This window comes from Enoplosus armatus, chromosome 8, assembly GCF_043641665.1.
Source record: "Enoplosus armatus isolate fEnoArm2 chromosome 8, fEnoArm2.hap1, whole genome shotgun sequence".
Lineage (NCBI taxonomy): Eukaryota > Metazoa > Chordata > Actinopteri > Centrarchiformes > Enoplosidae > Enoplosus > Enoplosus armatus.
Genome location: NC_092187.1, coordinates 21,963,161 through 21,978,965, shown reverse-complemented (window position 1 = coordinate 21,978,965; position 15,805 = coordinate 21,963,161). Strand labels below are relative to the sequence as shown.

General features: G+C 40.6%; 1 protein-coding gene across 1 annotated transcript; it reads right to left on the bottom strand.

The window, feature by feature from the left end:
* Positions 1-8,451: 8,451 nt before the first annotated feature.
* Positions 8,452-14,826, bottom strand: LOC139288567 (trypsin-3). Its single transcript, XM_070909885.1, has 5 exons — positions 14,772-14,826; positions 11,778-11,937; positions 9,625-9,766; positions 9,270-9,536; positions 8,452-8,622 (listed from the first exon to the last, which is right to left on the bottom strand). The coding sequence occupies exons 1-5, from the start codon at positions 14,824-14,826 to the stop codon at positions 8,452-8,454; spliced, it is 795 nt and encodes a 264-aa protein (XP_070765986.1).
* Between the last annotated feature and the right edge of the window lie 979 nt (positions 14,827-15,805).

Sequence of the window (15,805 nt, the reverse complement as noted above, 5' to 3'; positions counted from 1 at the left end):
TTGTTTCCATCTTGTTCTGTTTTACCTTCACAAGTGGCCTCTAATAGACAATAAATCTCAGTCTCGTGCACTTTAATTTGGCAAATAAGGCTTGTTTATGAACAACTGATTTTCTATTTTAATACTTTCCAACTGATGGAATTTCACATGCAGCCAGTGCAGTCTGTGCATCCTTTTAAAATTGCATACCAACGCCACAAATTGATTCTTGAATTAGGCGATACCTCTGAATAGCATCTTTTGTAGCTGAGGTTTGCAAGGACGTTTGTTTGTACTTGTGAGGAAGGGCGACAGTTGGCCCGAAGGCCGAATACTGAATTAATCTACGGTGAACCCGAAACGCTAATGAATAAAAGACTATCTTGGCAGCGGATCTGTCCGTACTGCGTGTTGCCAGAAAGTCACTGAATGAATTATTTGGTAATCAAACATCATCACAAAGTGGCAGAGAGCGCTGCTGAATCAAACAGACGCCACAACACAACAAACGATTCTGTATTTGATTGTGTTTTATGGTTTTTTTTTGCGTGCTTTCTCAATTTGGTTGTTTGCAGCATGTTTCAGCATGCTGCATGCAGTATTTGTTGTCATGTTTGTAAAGATATTTTCTTCATCTGCTTGTGTTTTGTCTTTTTTGTTTTTTCTTAATCTGCAGTGCGTTGAGCTCTCAGCATCATGACTCCTGTCTCTGTTCGGAATCGGCCAGGACGTAACATGGATCTCTTTAGATCAGGTCGTTGTACTCCAACATCCCATCAGTCTCTCTTTCTCCCCATTGATCGCCGCCCCTCCTCTGCGAGTAATCACTGGCTGGCAGCGAAGGGAGGGGGGTGACAGCGATTCCTGCTTTCTGCATATGGATGAGATGTAATCTGTCTGCCATCTCCAGCTGGAAGTGCTATCTGGCGGCCGCGGGGCGCAGGAGTGGAAATGACTCTGTTCTGTTCAATCATTGTTCCCTCTTGAACCGGGTTTCTTGAACGTAGCTGAGAGCTAAAAGATTTTGCTTTCACACACACACAAGGAGAGGGCTGTCCCTTTGATGAGAAGCATCCACTTAGAGTATATAGTTTCAAGGCGACAGTCTCTGCGACCACTGACCTCTCGGTGTCCATCTCCGGTCCTGCTATATTCTCTCAGCGACAGAGATAATTTTCTTTAAGTTTCAAGTTGCCGGATCACCCCTGACATTGCGGCTCTGCAGAGAGCAGGCTAGACATCCTCTCAGATTGGTAATCTGCAGAGCGCCGCATGATGAAAGCAGCTCAGACTCGGATGTGACATCGTGTGTGCTCTCTGACACGGGATCGAATGTATTTCTTTTCCTGTGAGACTAAAGAAGCTTGTTAAAGTAGCTTTTCTGTGTGTATGTGTGTGTGTGGGGGGGTCCATTGAAGATTCAGACTGTTTGCCAAGTACATTTAAGATTCCGTCTGAGTGGTTCAACTTCAAAAAGAAATTCAGAGCCAAACCACAGCACACCCACCAATCACTGTCAAAGCCTCCCTTGCTTCTCTTTGCGCGACAGCTTTGGAGATCTCTCCTGTCTCCTTCGCAGATTTGGATGGAAGTGTGATTATGGTCTCTTCTGAGTGGCAACATCAATTTTACACAGTGGAGCTTCAGAGCACAGGAAGATTAATTGCTCCACTTTACCCTCTTGCTTCTTTTGCCTTACGCAGTTTCAACTTTGTCTCGTTCCATAGATGTCAAAAACAAAAGTCTCTTGGCGCCGATAACGCAGGACTTTTCTCTCTTACTTTGCGCTATGTTGCCGCCGGTTTAATCATTCTTGTCTGATCAAAACATTTCAGTAACTGTCTGGACACAGGTAGTGCATTATTCAGTGTGGACAGGTGTTCTCCTCTTCTGTACTATGTGGCATGTACACTGGAGGCGTGTGAAGTACACGCCGAGAGCAAGATGTACAACAACGATGTTGCCTCCGTAGTTTGTTGTTCCGTGAAGATGCATCTTATTACAGGATTAGACAGGAGACATTGGATGTGTATTATGAAAGTAAAGGCAGTGACAGTTATTCACATCCAAACACAACAAGCCTCATGGCAAGTTTGAGACATTCTGTCAACTCTGATGGGATCAGATATTTTGTTTAATCCCCTCGCGTCGCCCCCCCCTCTATCACTAACTTTTTCCTCCACACACGTCCTCCATTCGCACCCCAAATGTTCTCTTTCCCACCATCTGACAGCGACACCTAACACAGGCAAGACATGAGTGTCACTTCTGCTTCATCAAGTTTTAAATTAGCACAGTCGCTTACTTATAATTATCTTACACTGTGTGGACCAACAGTCACATTAACTGCACAGTAGTTTCAGCAACTTCCTGGTATAAGACAGCACTCAGATCCTTTACTAAAGTAAAAGTATCAGTACCACAGTGCAAATGTTAGGTTACCTGTCCGCGCTTTTCTTTTTCTTTCTTTTTTTTTTTTGTTGCTGGATATTTGTGTTATAATACTGAGTAAAACTTCAAATTACAAAAAAAAGTACAAATACATAAATATTATCAGTGTTCTTAAATGATCAGAAATTAAAGTACTCATTATGCCAAATGGCATATTATTATATAAATTATATCACTGGATTATTGTTACAGACATGTTGTTAACACGTAAGCAGCATTTCACTGTTATAGTTGGTCGTGTTGGAGCTAATTTGAACTATTTCATATACTGTTAGTCTTTAACAAATCATCTTATTTTATAAACTCTTCACAGGTTTGGGTATAAAATCTTAATCTGCAAAGTAACTAGTAACTTCTTAGACTAGTAAAGCTAATGCCAGCTGTGTCGCAAATATCTGCGATATTCAATATTTTTCTGTATTTGTAGTGCGTTTCTGTATTTCGTTGTTTCTTCTGTTTTTGTTACACACTTTCCTATACGGTTGTACTTTCTGTAATTGTGGCATATTTTTGTATTTGTACATTTTTTCTCAATTACAGTACTTTAGTAAATGTACTTTACCACTTACAATTAAAGCAACCACGACAATACACGTGTTAGGATGTTTTCACAAGTGAGTCTGTCTTGTTAAGTCGGTAAAGAGGTGGGGGAATCATGTCAGTGAGCTCTGATCTGAGGCTTCGGGGGGGTTATCAGCAATATCTTTTCACCAGAACAAAGCTCTGCCTCCCTTTGATGGCAGCCCTAAGTTAGGAAACATGATTAAAGTGCTCTACTTTCTGCTAATCCTCTGAGGGGAAACTTGATAAATCTACTGAGCAGCGAAAAGGACGTGGAGGGGGGTGGGGGGGGGGTGAAAGCAGCATTTCAAAATGTGTCTTGTCATTCAGTCTTTACATGTTAAAGACCAAAACCAAAGATGCATTTTTTAATTAATGAACAAATAAGTTCAGTGAAATGTTTTCAACTGTGCATCCAAAGAATTTCCTTCCACACTGTCTCCCTTCACTGTCTCGGGGGATGAAAAGAGAGATGACACACTTCACTTCTCTCTCATCCTCCGCGGTAAATGTCTTTCATGGAAACTGAAGTGCTGTTAGTTGCAATTATCGTTCCCGTCCTGCATCTCAATGCTAATCACTCTCTATTTTGCGGAGCCTCCAACCATTTCAGGCAGTCTGACATTTTACATTGTACTTGAGCCTCAAACTCTTTTTTTTTTGTGTAATTGTTTACTACTTACACTTGTGTTGTAGCTTAGCAGATGTCCTTTGTCTCGAGGTTTGCATGTTATGTAACAAAGATAATCTCCCGCATCTGGAGGGCCGCCAACTTGATGAGTTACACCTGCAATGTTGCTCCCAAATCACAAAGGCCCTGCACTGTAGAGATTTAAGGAAACGCTCCCACACACAACAACACAATGGCTCACTTTAAAACACTGCAATTATTCAGAGGAAAACAGGCAGCGGCAAGCTCAATTATATGTAGCAGGGATGGATTGCACCATTTGCGCACCATTATGTGGCTACTGTGGAGGATATCTCGTCGTCCAGTGCCACATCCCTGACTCCATAAACGTGAGTGGTTCTTAATATTCAGCCGTGCTCTCCCAGGTGAGCACTGCCAAACCTGTCAGGGCGTAACACGTGAGCTATTCATCTCCATTTAGCCACAAACTCTCTCTCAATGGACAGAGGAAACAAATGGCCCCACTTTCCACGTAATGGATTTTATCGCCGACTGCTTGTAAAACCTCACAAAGTGTCGAATTATGAGATAAGATAACTATTAAATTGAGGATTCTGTCTTCTCCAACTAGAATCGACGACTTATTTCTGCATTAGCTAACGGTTCGCTTTCTCTCAGGTTTGAAGCTCGCCAAAACAGTTGACTCTGAGTGCTTTATTTTGTCGAATGGAAGTAGTCTGAACTCGAGCGGCTGATTCAGTCGCTCAGCCTACTCATTATCCTGTGGATCTGTCCTCCTGTTCGAGACCAGCATCTATTTTTGGTGTCTAATTCAGCCATCATGATGGCTTTTACTATGAAAAGCAACACAAAAAAAGCTTGACTGTGCAGTAAAAATGCAACATTAGACAAATTAGAGGAATCACAGAGGGACTCTTCTCTGGCATCCCCTCTGTCCATTTCCCTTTTAAAAAAAAATCAATTGCAGAATGCAGTAATGATCATCCTTTCTAATTTAAAAATAAAAATCATAATTCAGCCTTTGCCTCTGAGCCAATTATTCCATCTTCTGCATATTTTACACATGCCAGTTGTCCCAGATTCATGAAAAAAAAAAAGCCTCCTGGCTGAAGCCATGTCAAAGAATTAAGGGGAGAGAAATTATTTAAAAAATAAAGTAAAGTGCATGAATCTCTGCAGGGTCGGAGGAGAGAGAGGGAAAGTCAGGAGAAAGAAAAGGCAAAAAGAGGCTGTTTGTGAAGATGAATGGCTCTTTGGTTTTGAAGAGAGGGCCGCACAATAATCCGGTCACGTTTTCATCCCAGCTTCTGTCGTGCCTCGGAGCTTCCTGGCATCCCACTGAACACCAACAGTTGTCTGGCCTCCAAGACTCGCCTATAATAAGTATAGAGGACCAGGGACATTCAGGCTCTCCTCTCTCTCGGCCCTGTTCCCTCCATCTGTCTCATTTCTCCTCTGATGAAGCCTCTCTGGCCGAGTAAAAACACATTCATGACCGTGTTGCATTTTTGTACATTTCAATTAAAAAGTCTGATGTAACGTTTTCATGTACAGACACAACACTTCACAGGAAGGGCTTATTATAATCAAAGAGGAGGAAGTGCCAGCAGGCCTGCACCTCATCTGTTGTTTTCCTGCTCCTCATGCTTTAATGATCAAATGCCCCCTGGTGGTTCAAATCAGTCATGTGCATTTTAATTTTCCTCTCCTTTTAACAGCCACTACTTTTCATCTTCAGAAAGTTGCCTGAATATAAGAACATCTTTTGTTAGCAACAGGAGTAGTTTTGAAGTACTTGTACTTTACTTGAGTGTTCCATTTTATTCTACTTCACACTTTAATTCACTACATTTCTGAGGGAAATATTTTACCTTTTACTCCACTATATTTATCTCACATAAAAACACCTTAAATACAGCACATTGTTAATCAAACCAGTGCTTCCCAGTCGTTTTGGCCCTTCAATAAAACAGTGTCTAGTTGGGGACCCTTGTTATGTTTCAGACGTCTCTAAAATTCTCAGATGGTTCTCATTTAAATAATAATAGTTTAAGGCCCAAAAGAGGGACTCTTGTGACCTTTTAGAGGGAGAGACCCTTAGGTTGGGAACCACTGGACTAAACTACTTTAGTTAAAAGTAGTTCCACCTCAACCAGCTACATCAGTAAAATGCTACATGCATCAATCTGTAAGTAGCATTTACTTTTACTTAATTTTGCTGTTAATATATCTGTAGGCAGGATTTTTATTATTATGATTATATTATTGTATTGGAGTATTTTTTACATAGTTGTATTGGTGCTTTTAAGTAAAATGTCTGAGTACTTCTTCCACCCTGCCTAAATGTCTATTGATGTGTACACCTTCTCACCCCTGATCTCTGCCTGAGGCATTATAGTTAACTTTGTTCTTTGAATGAAAAACACATATTGTAAAATAATGGATGGCCTAGTTTTGCATCATTATCATTGTAAAACATGTTTTGTCATCCCAGCTTCCACAAAGCCGAGTCCGTTGGGAGAAGCTGCTCGGGGAGCGGTTACAATCTGTATGCCTCGATCAATACTTTTCCACATGAAACACACAAACCCAGCGAGGGACATTTCCCTTTGTGAGCACATATAGGGAACTGTGGATCAACCATGTCAGGCGATATACTCCAACACTCCCCGGAGAGGCCTTCTCATGCCACAACAAAAAGGAATCAGCCTTTATGCAACCAAGCCTGTAAAATCAGAGGCATAAAAGCCCTGAAACCCATCAATCACATGGGGCACTGACACACCCATCATCACAGAGCAAACGGGGCCGAGCGGTGAAACCAGAGACGCCTCTGAAGTAGGCCATCAACTATTCATTCTGTTGTGATACGCCAACACCTATCAGGTGTGATGCAGTCTGTACTGATTTCACCTCTTCCTCACAGGAATCACTGCTGGCTGAGGAAGGAGTCAGTCCAGCAACACCTGGACTTTACATTACACAGATTGCTCAGAGGGGAAGACTGGCTCCATGCATATTTCATTAAGGCAGTCCCGTTTGGGGGATAATTCCTCAGCTGCTTTAGTGGCTGGTGACAAGAAACTAAGAGTTACACTCCGTACCAAAAGGGATCGATGTAGTTTTAAACCATTATCGGTGTAGTGACTTATTCATTGTAATGGCTTTAGGTATAAATGACACAGCATGAGGAGGACTTTGCGAGTTATCTGTCCGAACAGCTTGTGTAATCCGTTGTTCAGAAGCAACAAGCGGCGACGAGCCTCCGAGCTGCGATATCGGCTCTGTGATTACAAATAAAGAAGTCACCCTCAGAGTGGGGATGATCGGCACATTTATTAAAGTGTATAAAACAAGAAAACACCACAGTTCACGTCATTGTTTTATAACACGCTCACAATTTCAATCTCTCTTTCTGTTTGTTTGTTTTGTTTACCTAATTCCAACTCTCACACTTAAAGGTGCTTTATGCAGAGTGCCAGGTTTACAACACCACTAGTCCATAAACCACAGGAAATTGGCAGTAATCATTGACCTACTAATTAAACTAAAGGACATGCTCAGAAAAGGCAGCTGCTTTGACTTCCTCCACACACACACACACACACACACACACACAGTATATAGATTCCTAATCATTGTAACTGATAGTTCACATTCAGTTTGACAGAAATTCTGTGTGTTAATGGTTTTATCTTGATTAAAATGGTGTGGAAAATGACTCTATAGGGGAATGAACAATTTCCTGGGCTGCAACTGATAATTATTTTCATTATCAGTTAATAGTATGAATATTTTCTTGATTGATTAATTGTTACGTCAGAAAATAGTAAAAAAAAAAAAAAATGCTTTCCACAACTTCTTTGAGCCCAATTTAACATCTTTTTTGTGCCAAACCTAAAGACATTCAGTTCATAATAATGTAACAAAAGGAAAATCTGCAAATCCTACTTACTCAAAACAGCTGCAGTTTTCTTATTGTTTCAGTTCAAGTCTTAACAAAACTAACTAGCTACTGTATTGGATTGCATTGTATTGTGCAGTTGTTGCTGTTACTGTGTCAATGACCTGTGCACGAGCATCGAATGCTCCTGCGATCTTTGATGTTGCAGTTGTAGCACCGGTTAAACCTGGTTCATTGTGCATGCATGTGCTTACAGCATTTCCAATAGTTCTCCATGAGGCTTTGAAAGCATTGATTTTGAGCAGTGATATGGCACCTCATTCTTGATGTTGTGGAAATGTGATCAATATATCCTTCTTTTTTCTTTTCTTTTTCTTACCAGAGGGGTGTCGGTGGATTATCCATCGCTTGCTTTGTTTTTGAAATGTTTTAAACGGATCAACAACAGACTGATAAATATTCAAGCTTGAACATTTTAAGGAATAGTTCGACTATTCTGTTCAATATGAAGGTGGAACGTGGAAATGGTTAGCTTAGCTTAGCACCAACAAATAGTCACATAACCCCTGTAAACGTTTTTACACTTTGGTTTTTGTACGGATTAAATAAACGCGATATAACTTGCTGGTAGGCGGATTTTGTTACCTTTGGACAGCATGGTTTCCAGTCTTTATGCTAAGCTAAGCTACCCGGCTGCTAACTTCATATTTAGCGTACAAACATGACAGTGCTTGTGACATAACTCTCAGCAATAAAGTGTGTTTCACAAAATGTCAAATGATTTCTTTAACACATAATCAAATGTACATAAATGGTAAAAAGAACATTTATTGAATCAAAGAACTGAAATTGAAATGAAGAACCCACATTCTCCAATTTCTTGTAATCTCAGTAACACTGGCTTCTACTTCTTGTTACACCTGCTGTAGTAGTTGAATATGATGTTGTCTATCCACCTGCGGTACTTGGACACAGTAGTATAGACTCCAGGAAACTGAGCATCAGCACATCCTCTCCCCCAGGACACCAAGCCATAGACCCGGCCCTCACATACAAGTGGACCCCCAGAGTCCCCCTGAAACAGCAGGAAAGAAGGACACATCAGGGGTGACATGATATTCTTCCAGGCTTCCTACTAGAGTTTTACTAAACAAGAAACTTAAAGGACAGGTCTGGTGATATTCTCTATTTTTCTTATTGTCAATAAATCCCATGACACTGAACTGATCCTACTCATATAGCTGATAAAGCTTATTCTTCTGTGCCATAGACCTCCATTGTTGTCCAATTGTTGCACTGGGTCACATGTTCCTTCATTACGAAGAACATGGGCACTGTAATTTATTACATACACCATCCTGCTGCCGTAAACACTCACTACTGTAGTAAATGCGTATTAATCCAGAGCTGAAAATAGTCCCCAACAAATACACACAACTTATTCCTGTTGAGTAACGTTTGCTAAGAACTACAGTGGCCAGCTGTTTCAGGAAATTACTTATTTGAGACCCCTGGTGGAAGAAGTATTAGTAGTGTTAGTCGTTTACTTAGTATGGAAAGTAAAAGTACTCGCAGAAAAATGGTTTCTGTCAACTACATGTGTATATGTAGATACAAATATAGTAGTATAGTAATATAGTAAGTCAGAGTGTGTTTTTTTCCCTTTTGTTCAGACTTTTATAAAACTGTAAAAGTATATGTACTATTTATAGGTCCTCTTACCTGACAGGCATCCTTTCCACCGATACTGTAACCGGCACAGAGCATGTTTTCTGTGATCCTGCCGTCGAGGGACTCGCTGCTGTTGCATTTTTCTGTGGAGACGATGGGGAGCTTGACAGTGCGGAGGGTGGAGGGGATCTGGCCTTCAGTGGGGTTGGTGTATCCCCAGCCTGACACTCGACACACTCTGCCCTCCGCTATGGAGACGCCGTGTCGGGGCAGCAGAGCGATGGAAACGTAGCTGTTCAGATAGACAGGGGCCTTCAGCTGGAGAGACGGTGGACAGTGAGATCAGTAAACAGACCTACTGAGTGTAACACCCTCTAAAAATATACCAATAGTTTGAATACTGTACCTTTATAAGCATAATGTCGTTGTTGTTGGTGATGCTGTTGTACTCTGGGTGGGGGACCAAAAGTTGGGGCAGGATTTCCTGCTCTGTGCCCTCGTAGATGGCCAGAGAGTAGTCTCCTGCAACTATCATCATTCTGTTCACCCTGCAGAGACAAAAAGCACATTACAGTCAGGTGATGCAGAGATGCCACGTTAGCTTTTAAATGGTTCTCGCTAATATTAAAGGAATATCTATCTGTCTGTTAAATATGATGCTACAACCTTGACCATGCAGGGACAAAAAATGCTTTTTAAAATGTAGCAGTGGTTAAAAACCAGACAAACAAACTGATGAGATGTTAGTGTCTAATTAATTATTGGAAATTATTGAATTTCCTAGCCGGATTATATGTGTCCTAGTTGGATTAAAAAAAACATAATCTACTTCAGGTTAAAATATAACATTTATTTCTTCAGGTAAATCCCGTAAACTGTAGATAGAAATTCATTTTTTTGCCAAAATAACTAAATTAATGTAAAGAGAAGAGAAAAAGATGAATGATATCAGTGTTTTACATAATAAACTGAATTACTTTTTAGTCACTACACAATAGATTGTCATTATACGTTATACGTTTCAACCTTTTTTCTCTGAATTAGTAGTCTAGATTTAATCTAAACTTGTCATAGCAGGAAAAGCACAGGTTTAAATAATGATGGCTCTGCTCCATTTGGGCGTTCCAGTAAGTTGTGACAGTGAACCAGCAAGCAGAATACCAGGTTCCTGGAACTGGAGCACTGAACTGGAATGCAGCCTTTATTAAGGTTATTCATTTCGCCTGCTTTTCCTGCTGTGACGTCCAAATGTCTGCCATGAAAAAGATCCGTGAGGAACTTGCAACCTTAGCTTGACTCATTATCACTGTATTAAGTTTTTTGCAGTGAACTTGTTTGCAAACAGTTGAACATTTACACGACCAGCAGTTAGGAGGCAACATTAATATTTGAAGTCATGTTTCTTGCCACCTGACAAATATAAGTCCAGTATTCACTCTCCTTTTAGCTTTCTCCGGAGACAAATATCTGCCTTAAGGGTTAGAGTTAGGGTTAGCTGGGAACGTTTTTTCCAGGGCATTGTGCTGTAAGTAGCAGAGAGGTGTTGAGGGTGAAGAGTGGGGGTACAAAGTGCAGGACTTTGCCTGTGGAGACCGGGGCGCACATCCTGAGTCCTGCTTGTGGTTAGGTTTAGGCAGCAAAAGCCCTTTGGTTGAAGTTAGGAAACAATTTGCCTTTTTAAATATTATACCAAGACCTTGATCTTTCCCTAAACGTAATCAAGTGCTTTGAGTTCCCTAAATATAACTATAAAAAAGTGGATGTTGTGTTTCACTAAGCATTTTACAGATACGTCCAGTATCAACTAGAACCGCAAAGGACGATTATTTTCATTATCCATTCATTTCAGTCTGCAAAATGTCTCAGAGTCCAAGGTGATGTCTTCAGATGTTTTGTTTTGTGCAACCAACAGTACAAAACTCAGAGATTCACTTCACAATGAAATAAAAGAGACAAAAGAAGCAAATCTTCACATTTGAGAAGCTGGAACAAGAGAATGACTTGAGTTTTTCTCTCTCTATATATATAAATACATATAAACATAAATGACTAGTAAAACAATAGTGACTCAGCACTGTTATTGGACAGCTAACTGCTGTTAATACGTTGAGGGTTTTTGAGGACAGAAGCTGTTGTTTGTTGACTGAAAGGGAAGCAGGCAACACTGACAGAATATCAGTTTTCTGATGTACTACCGTAACCCAAGAGTCTGGATTAAACACCAAACACTGTCTAAAATGATTGCTTCCTTATATGCCAAACTGTTTCCAGTAAAGAACGTGTGTTGTCAGTGAGCCTTGAGGCCATCACATGCTTGTGTCAGATTCCAGATACCACAGAGCTCCATTGTCACTGGCGTGCTTGTATCACTTTCATGTGCTTTCTCTCGATAACTTGCAGATCTGACTATCTGATTTGGTTTGAAATGACTGGATCTTTGAATGAAACAAAGGTGCGGAGTAGACTGTGACCCGGGGTTTGTTTTACCACTTTGTCTTCCAGCCTGGAGTTCAGTGCCTTTCATACACAGCGGAGGTAAATTAAAAGAAATCAGCTCACCCAATGTTACAGTGCGCTGCTGTGATCACCCAGAACTTATTTATCAAGGAGCCCCCGCAGAAGTGTTGACGCTCTGTTGTCTGTATCGACACGATGTACTTGATTGAATGTGGAACTGGTGCGTATCCTCCCACAATACGTCCCGTTGCCACGTCCTGACCTGCGACACACACAGAGGGGAAATAAAGACGAGCTTAGATCGGATTCATAGAGAGAGAAAAACACATAAAACAGTCCATAAGGTCTGTGTGCAAACCACACAGGGCTAACACAGTTGCAACGTTATTACCGCGGCTGCAGCATCAGCAAGAACAATACAAGTCATAAAGAAAACAACAGTTGACTTCAGTGCACAGATGCTTCTGGCTGAGCAGATCAATGAAAAGCAATCTCGCTCTCTGAGGTGCATTGATTCACAGTGACCATCATTATCTATCTGATGTTAACACACAGACGCGCTGACTTGATTTGGATTTGTACTCTTCATGTAGTGGTTTGAATCCTAAACAGCAGCAGTGGAAAGTAACTAAGTACACTTACTCAAGTAGTGTTACTGAGTATTTCCTTTTTGAAATATTGTACTTTTAACCCAACTACATGAGTTTGACAGCTTTAGTTACAGATTTGAGTTTTTACATACAAAACATATGATGAACTGAATACAGAATAAAATAGTTAAATACCACAACTTTGACCGACTACTTCAATAAAATGTTGCGTACACATTAACTATTATTATTATTATTATTAATAACTATTATTATCAGTAGTAATAATCCAATAATATATAATGTATAACTTTCAGGGGCTGTTTGTATATTTTTACTTTGAAGCTTAAATACAAATAATTTAATTAAGTGACATTTTCAATGCAGGACTTGTAAAGGAGTATTTTTATATTGCAGTATTGCTACTTTTACTGAAGTAAGAGGTCTGAATACTTCCTCTGCCACAGCTACATAGAGGCTCTTATTCTGTTACAGTCAGTTAGGTTTAACCAGGTTTAACACTAACCGAGAGAGCTTCAACGTGTCTTAAGATCATTTTAAGATTGTGTGAAGAGAAAAAATGAAAAGAGATGCAGAGCACTCAAATGGATCAGCCCCTTAAATGTGAGTTCCCAGGCCTGTAGCTACCATTGAGGACACATCCTCTGTGTTTCTTTCCTGGGAGTTTTGGGGGTTTTAATCAAGGAGCACTTTACATTCTACAATTAAAAGTAAAATCCAGTACTTTTACAAACTTATGACTACTTTTAGGAGAAGGATTCAATATTAACCCATCAGAATTTTATTCCTGGCCGTATAGAGCAGGCCATTACATTGGGAAATAAAGTTTGTTAACTCAATAAATAAAATATGAACTATTGGGGTGACTTTGGGGCACTTGGACTCATGACCTCGGTATTTTTAAATTCCTGGCTTCGACCCTGAGAGTATCCACGCTGTGAATATTTAAAACTTTTTGACACTGACTGAAACCGTGTGCATCACAGAGACTGAGACACAGAACTGCCATCAGGGACGAAACAACACCCTCTCATTACTGTCCTCGATATCGATCCCAAGCTGTAATTAGCGGCAGTGGTGTGTGTCAAGAGCAAAACACACCGCATGGATTGGGTGTGTGTGTGTGACATAAACACACACATACAGGTGCCTTAGAAAGCATTATGTAACGACCTTGGAGTCGAACCTTGAAAAAGATGGGGCTCCTGTTGTGTGTCCTATGGGCTGAACTGAATTTGGTTACTGCACACGGATCAGTACACGAAACTCACTGCTTGCTGCTAATGTAGTTAGCTGCCATTAATGCAGACACACATTAAATATTCTGCTCATATTTTCAAAACACGATAAAATGATTAAGTCTGTCTGTCTAAAGCAGTGTCTGTTACCTGCTACCCAGATCCTAGACCAGATCAAGATGTTTATCGGAGTCCCCTTTCATGTTTTATCTTTGTGACATAATTGCCAGGCACAAAAGGGGGTGTTGGCCACAATGACTTATTGTTATCTTATTATTCGCCTTCATCTGCTGAGGTTTCAAATTCTTTGGGTGAGTAAGAACACTTTTACTGACCTTTTCGCTTCAAAAACTCTTTATCTCAGAAAGATGTCTTTGCACAGTTAAAACAATAAATAAAGAAGACATTATGACATTTAAAAAAGGAAAGATGTCTTTGTTACAGGGATTTCAACTATGTAACTGACTATACTAAAGTTTTAAATGAAGCTTTAAAATGTAAACAAGAAGATCAGTTCATCACAGAACTGTCGTTACAAAGGCGAGCCTAACTAGATATTACAAACATCACAAAACAAAATGATGCTGTCTATTTTACGTGTGAAATATTCTCATGTTTTCATTTGAAGTATAATCTATGCCAGTTCTCCCCCTTTTTCCTGATCACTCTGCTGCTGATTTATGATTTAAAGCACTAAGATTTTAAGATGTCGTGCCCAAATGAAAATGGCTCTGAGTCACACTTTTTTTTGTCAAAAGACCATCTCAAGGGAGCATCAGAGCTGAAAGTGCCTCAGCTAAAAGGGATCTTTTGAAACATTAATAGAAGGGATGCTAATAACACATTAGAAACACATTCAGCCCATGTAAACACACTTTCAATCTATGAACCCAAAACTGTGAGTGTGTTGTTTTTCAGGATGTTAGACAACACAGTGTGCATCCCAACTTTCCTGTCATCGTAACCCAGAGGCTTAACATCACCTGAAGACCTCTCATGCATACATAAATAATCTGTAAATTCAAGATAAAGAATCAGAATCAGAATCAGAAATACTTTATTGATCCCCGGGGGGGAAATTTTACAGGACCGGTGCTCCCATTCAAGATTAGAAAGCAGCATAAATTTAGAAATAAAAGTATTGTACAAAATATAAAAATAAGAAATAGAAAACAAAAATATACACATTTACAATATTTAAGTGAAAAATAAAAGTTAAAAATATATACAGCAGCAAGCGTACTTACAGTTTACAGCCAGGACTTCCAGCAGTATACAAAGCAATAAAGACGGCAGGTCCATAGTGAGACAATGGGATGAGCAGTCTGCACGCAGAGAGAGAGCCTCACCTGTGTGCTACTTCTCTAATGTTAACAGGAAGACATCTCACCTGCACTCTCGGGGTTCCAATTTCCGTTTCCATGGTCACCTCCTTGTCCTGGACCGATATATAATTGAAGCTTCCACAGCTCGGCCCCTTGTTTCACCTCTTTCGTGACATACGCGAGCCGTCCTATACTGCTATCATTGCTTATATAATCCCCCAGTTTACTGAAGGCCCCATTCACTGTCACATAAAAGGTGAAGCACACCTTGCGTTAATTGTGTTGTCATCATTCTGCACGTCAGGGCCTTTATCATGTTATTGTACAGCCACTCGGCGGCTGTAGCCCTGCCAGCTACGTCCAGTATTTGACATATTTCAGCTTGTGATTGAAGCTCCTAACGTGGATCAAATGGGCTGCTCAATAAAAGAAGATACAGTAAGGGTCTCTGTAGCTCTTCATCACTGTACAGTCTCCCCTCGCTGGTTCTCCCAGGAGGGATTAATAAGGGTTTTGACTGATGACAAGCAGCAGAAGCTTTTGTATGGGACCAGGTCGAGCCAGCACTGCTGCTCCACATCTATTCTGGGGCCGGGTGTCATTAAAAATGGAGCACAGCTCAGGCAGGTCTCATCACTGCTCCCATCCCTCTGTGGAGTTCCTGACCTCTGCTGGCTAATAGCCCTCTCTGTCGCCCTGCCTGCTACTGATAGCTATAGCCACGCTCTCTGATACCTCTCACATCCCCTGAGTGCTGACCGCTGCCTTTTTTCCACATGACCTGCTCCTCAGTCCAAGTGCTGTCATCATTGCACATGGCTGCCAGCTCCCGGTTCTCACATTCATCTGTCTGGTCCTGGAATGAAAAGACATCTGTTTAGGACAAACCACGATGCTGTAATCCCTAAAACTCTCCTCTTTGTTTTGATACACTCACTTGTTGTATAATGTTCAGT

What these genes read in the sequence shown, in the direction of transcription:
- LOC139288567 (XM_070909885.1), bottom strand. Translation starts at nt 14,826, where the DNA reads ATGGACCTGCCGTCTTTATTGCTTTGTATACTGCTGGAAGTCCTGGCT. An exon ending in GGAAGTCCTGGCTGTAAACT is followed by an intron (nt 11,938 to 14,771) that starts GTAAGTACGCTT and finishes TGTGTGTCGCAG; the next exon opens with GTCAGGACGTGGCAACGGGA. An exon ending in GTGGAAAGGATGCCTGTCAG is followed by an intron (nt 8,623 to 9,269) that starts GTAAGAGGACCT and finishes CTGCTGTTTCAG; the next exon opens with GGGGACTCTGGGGGTCCACT.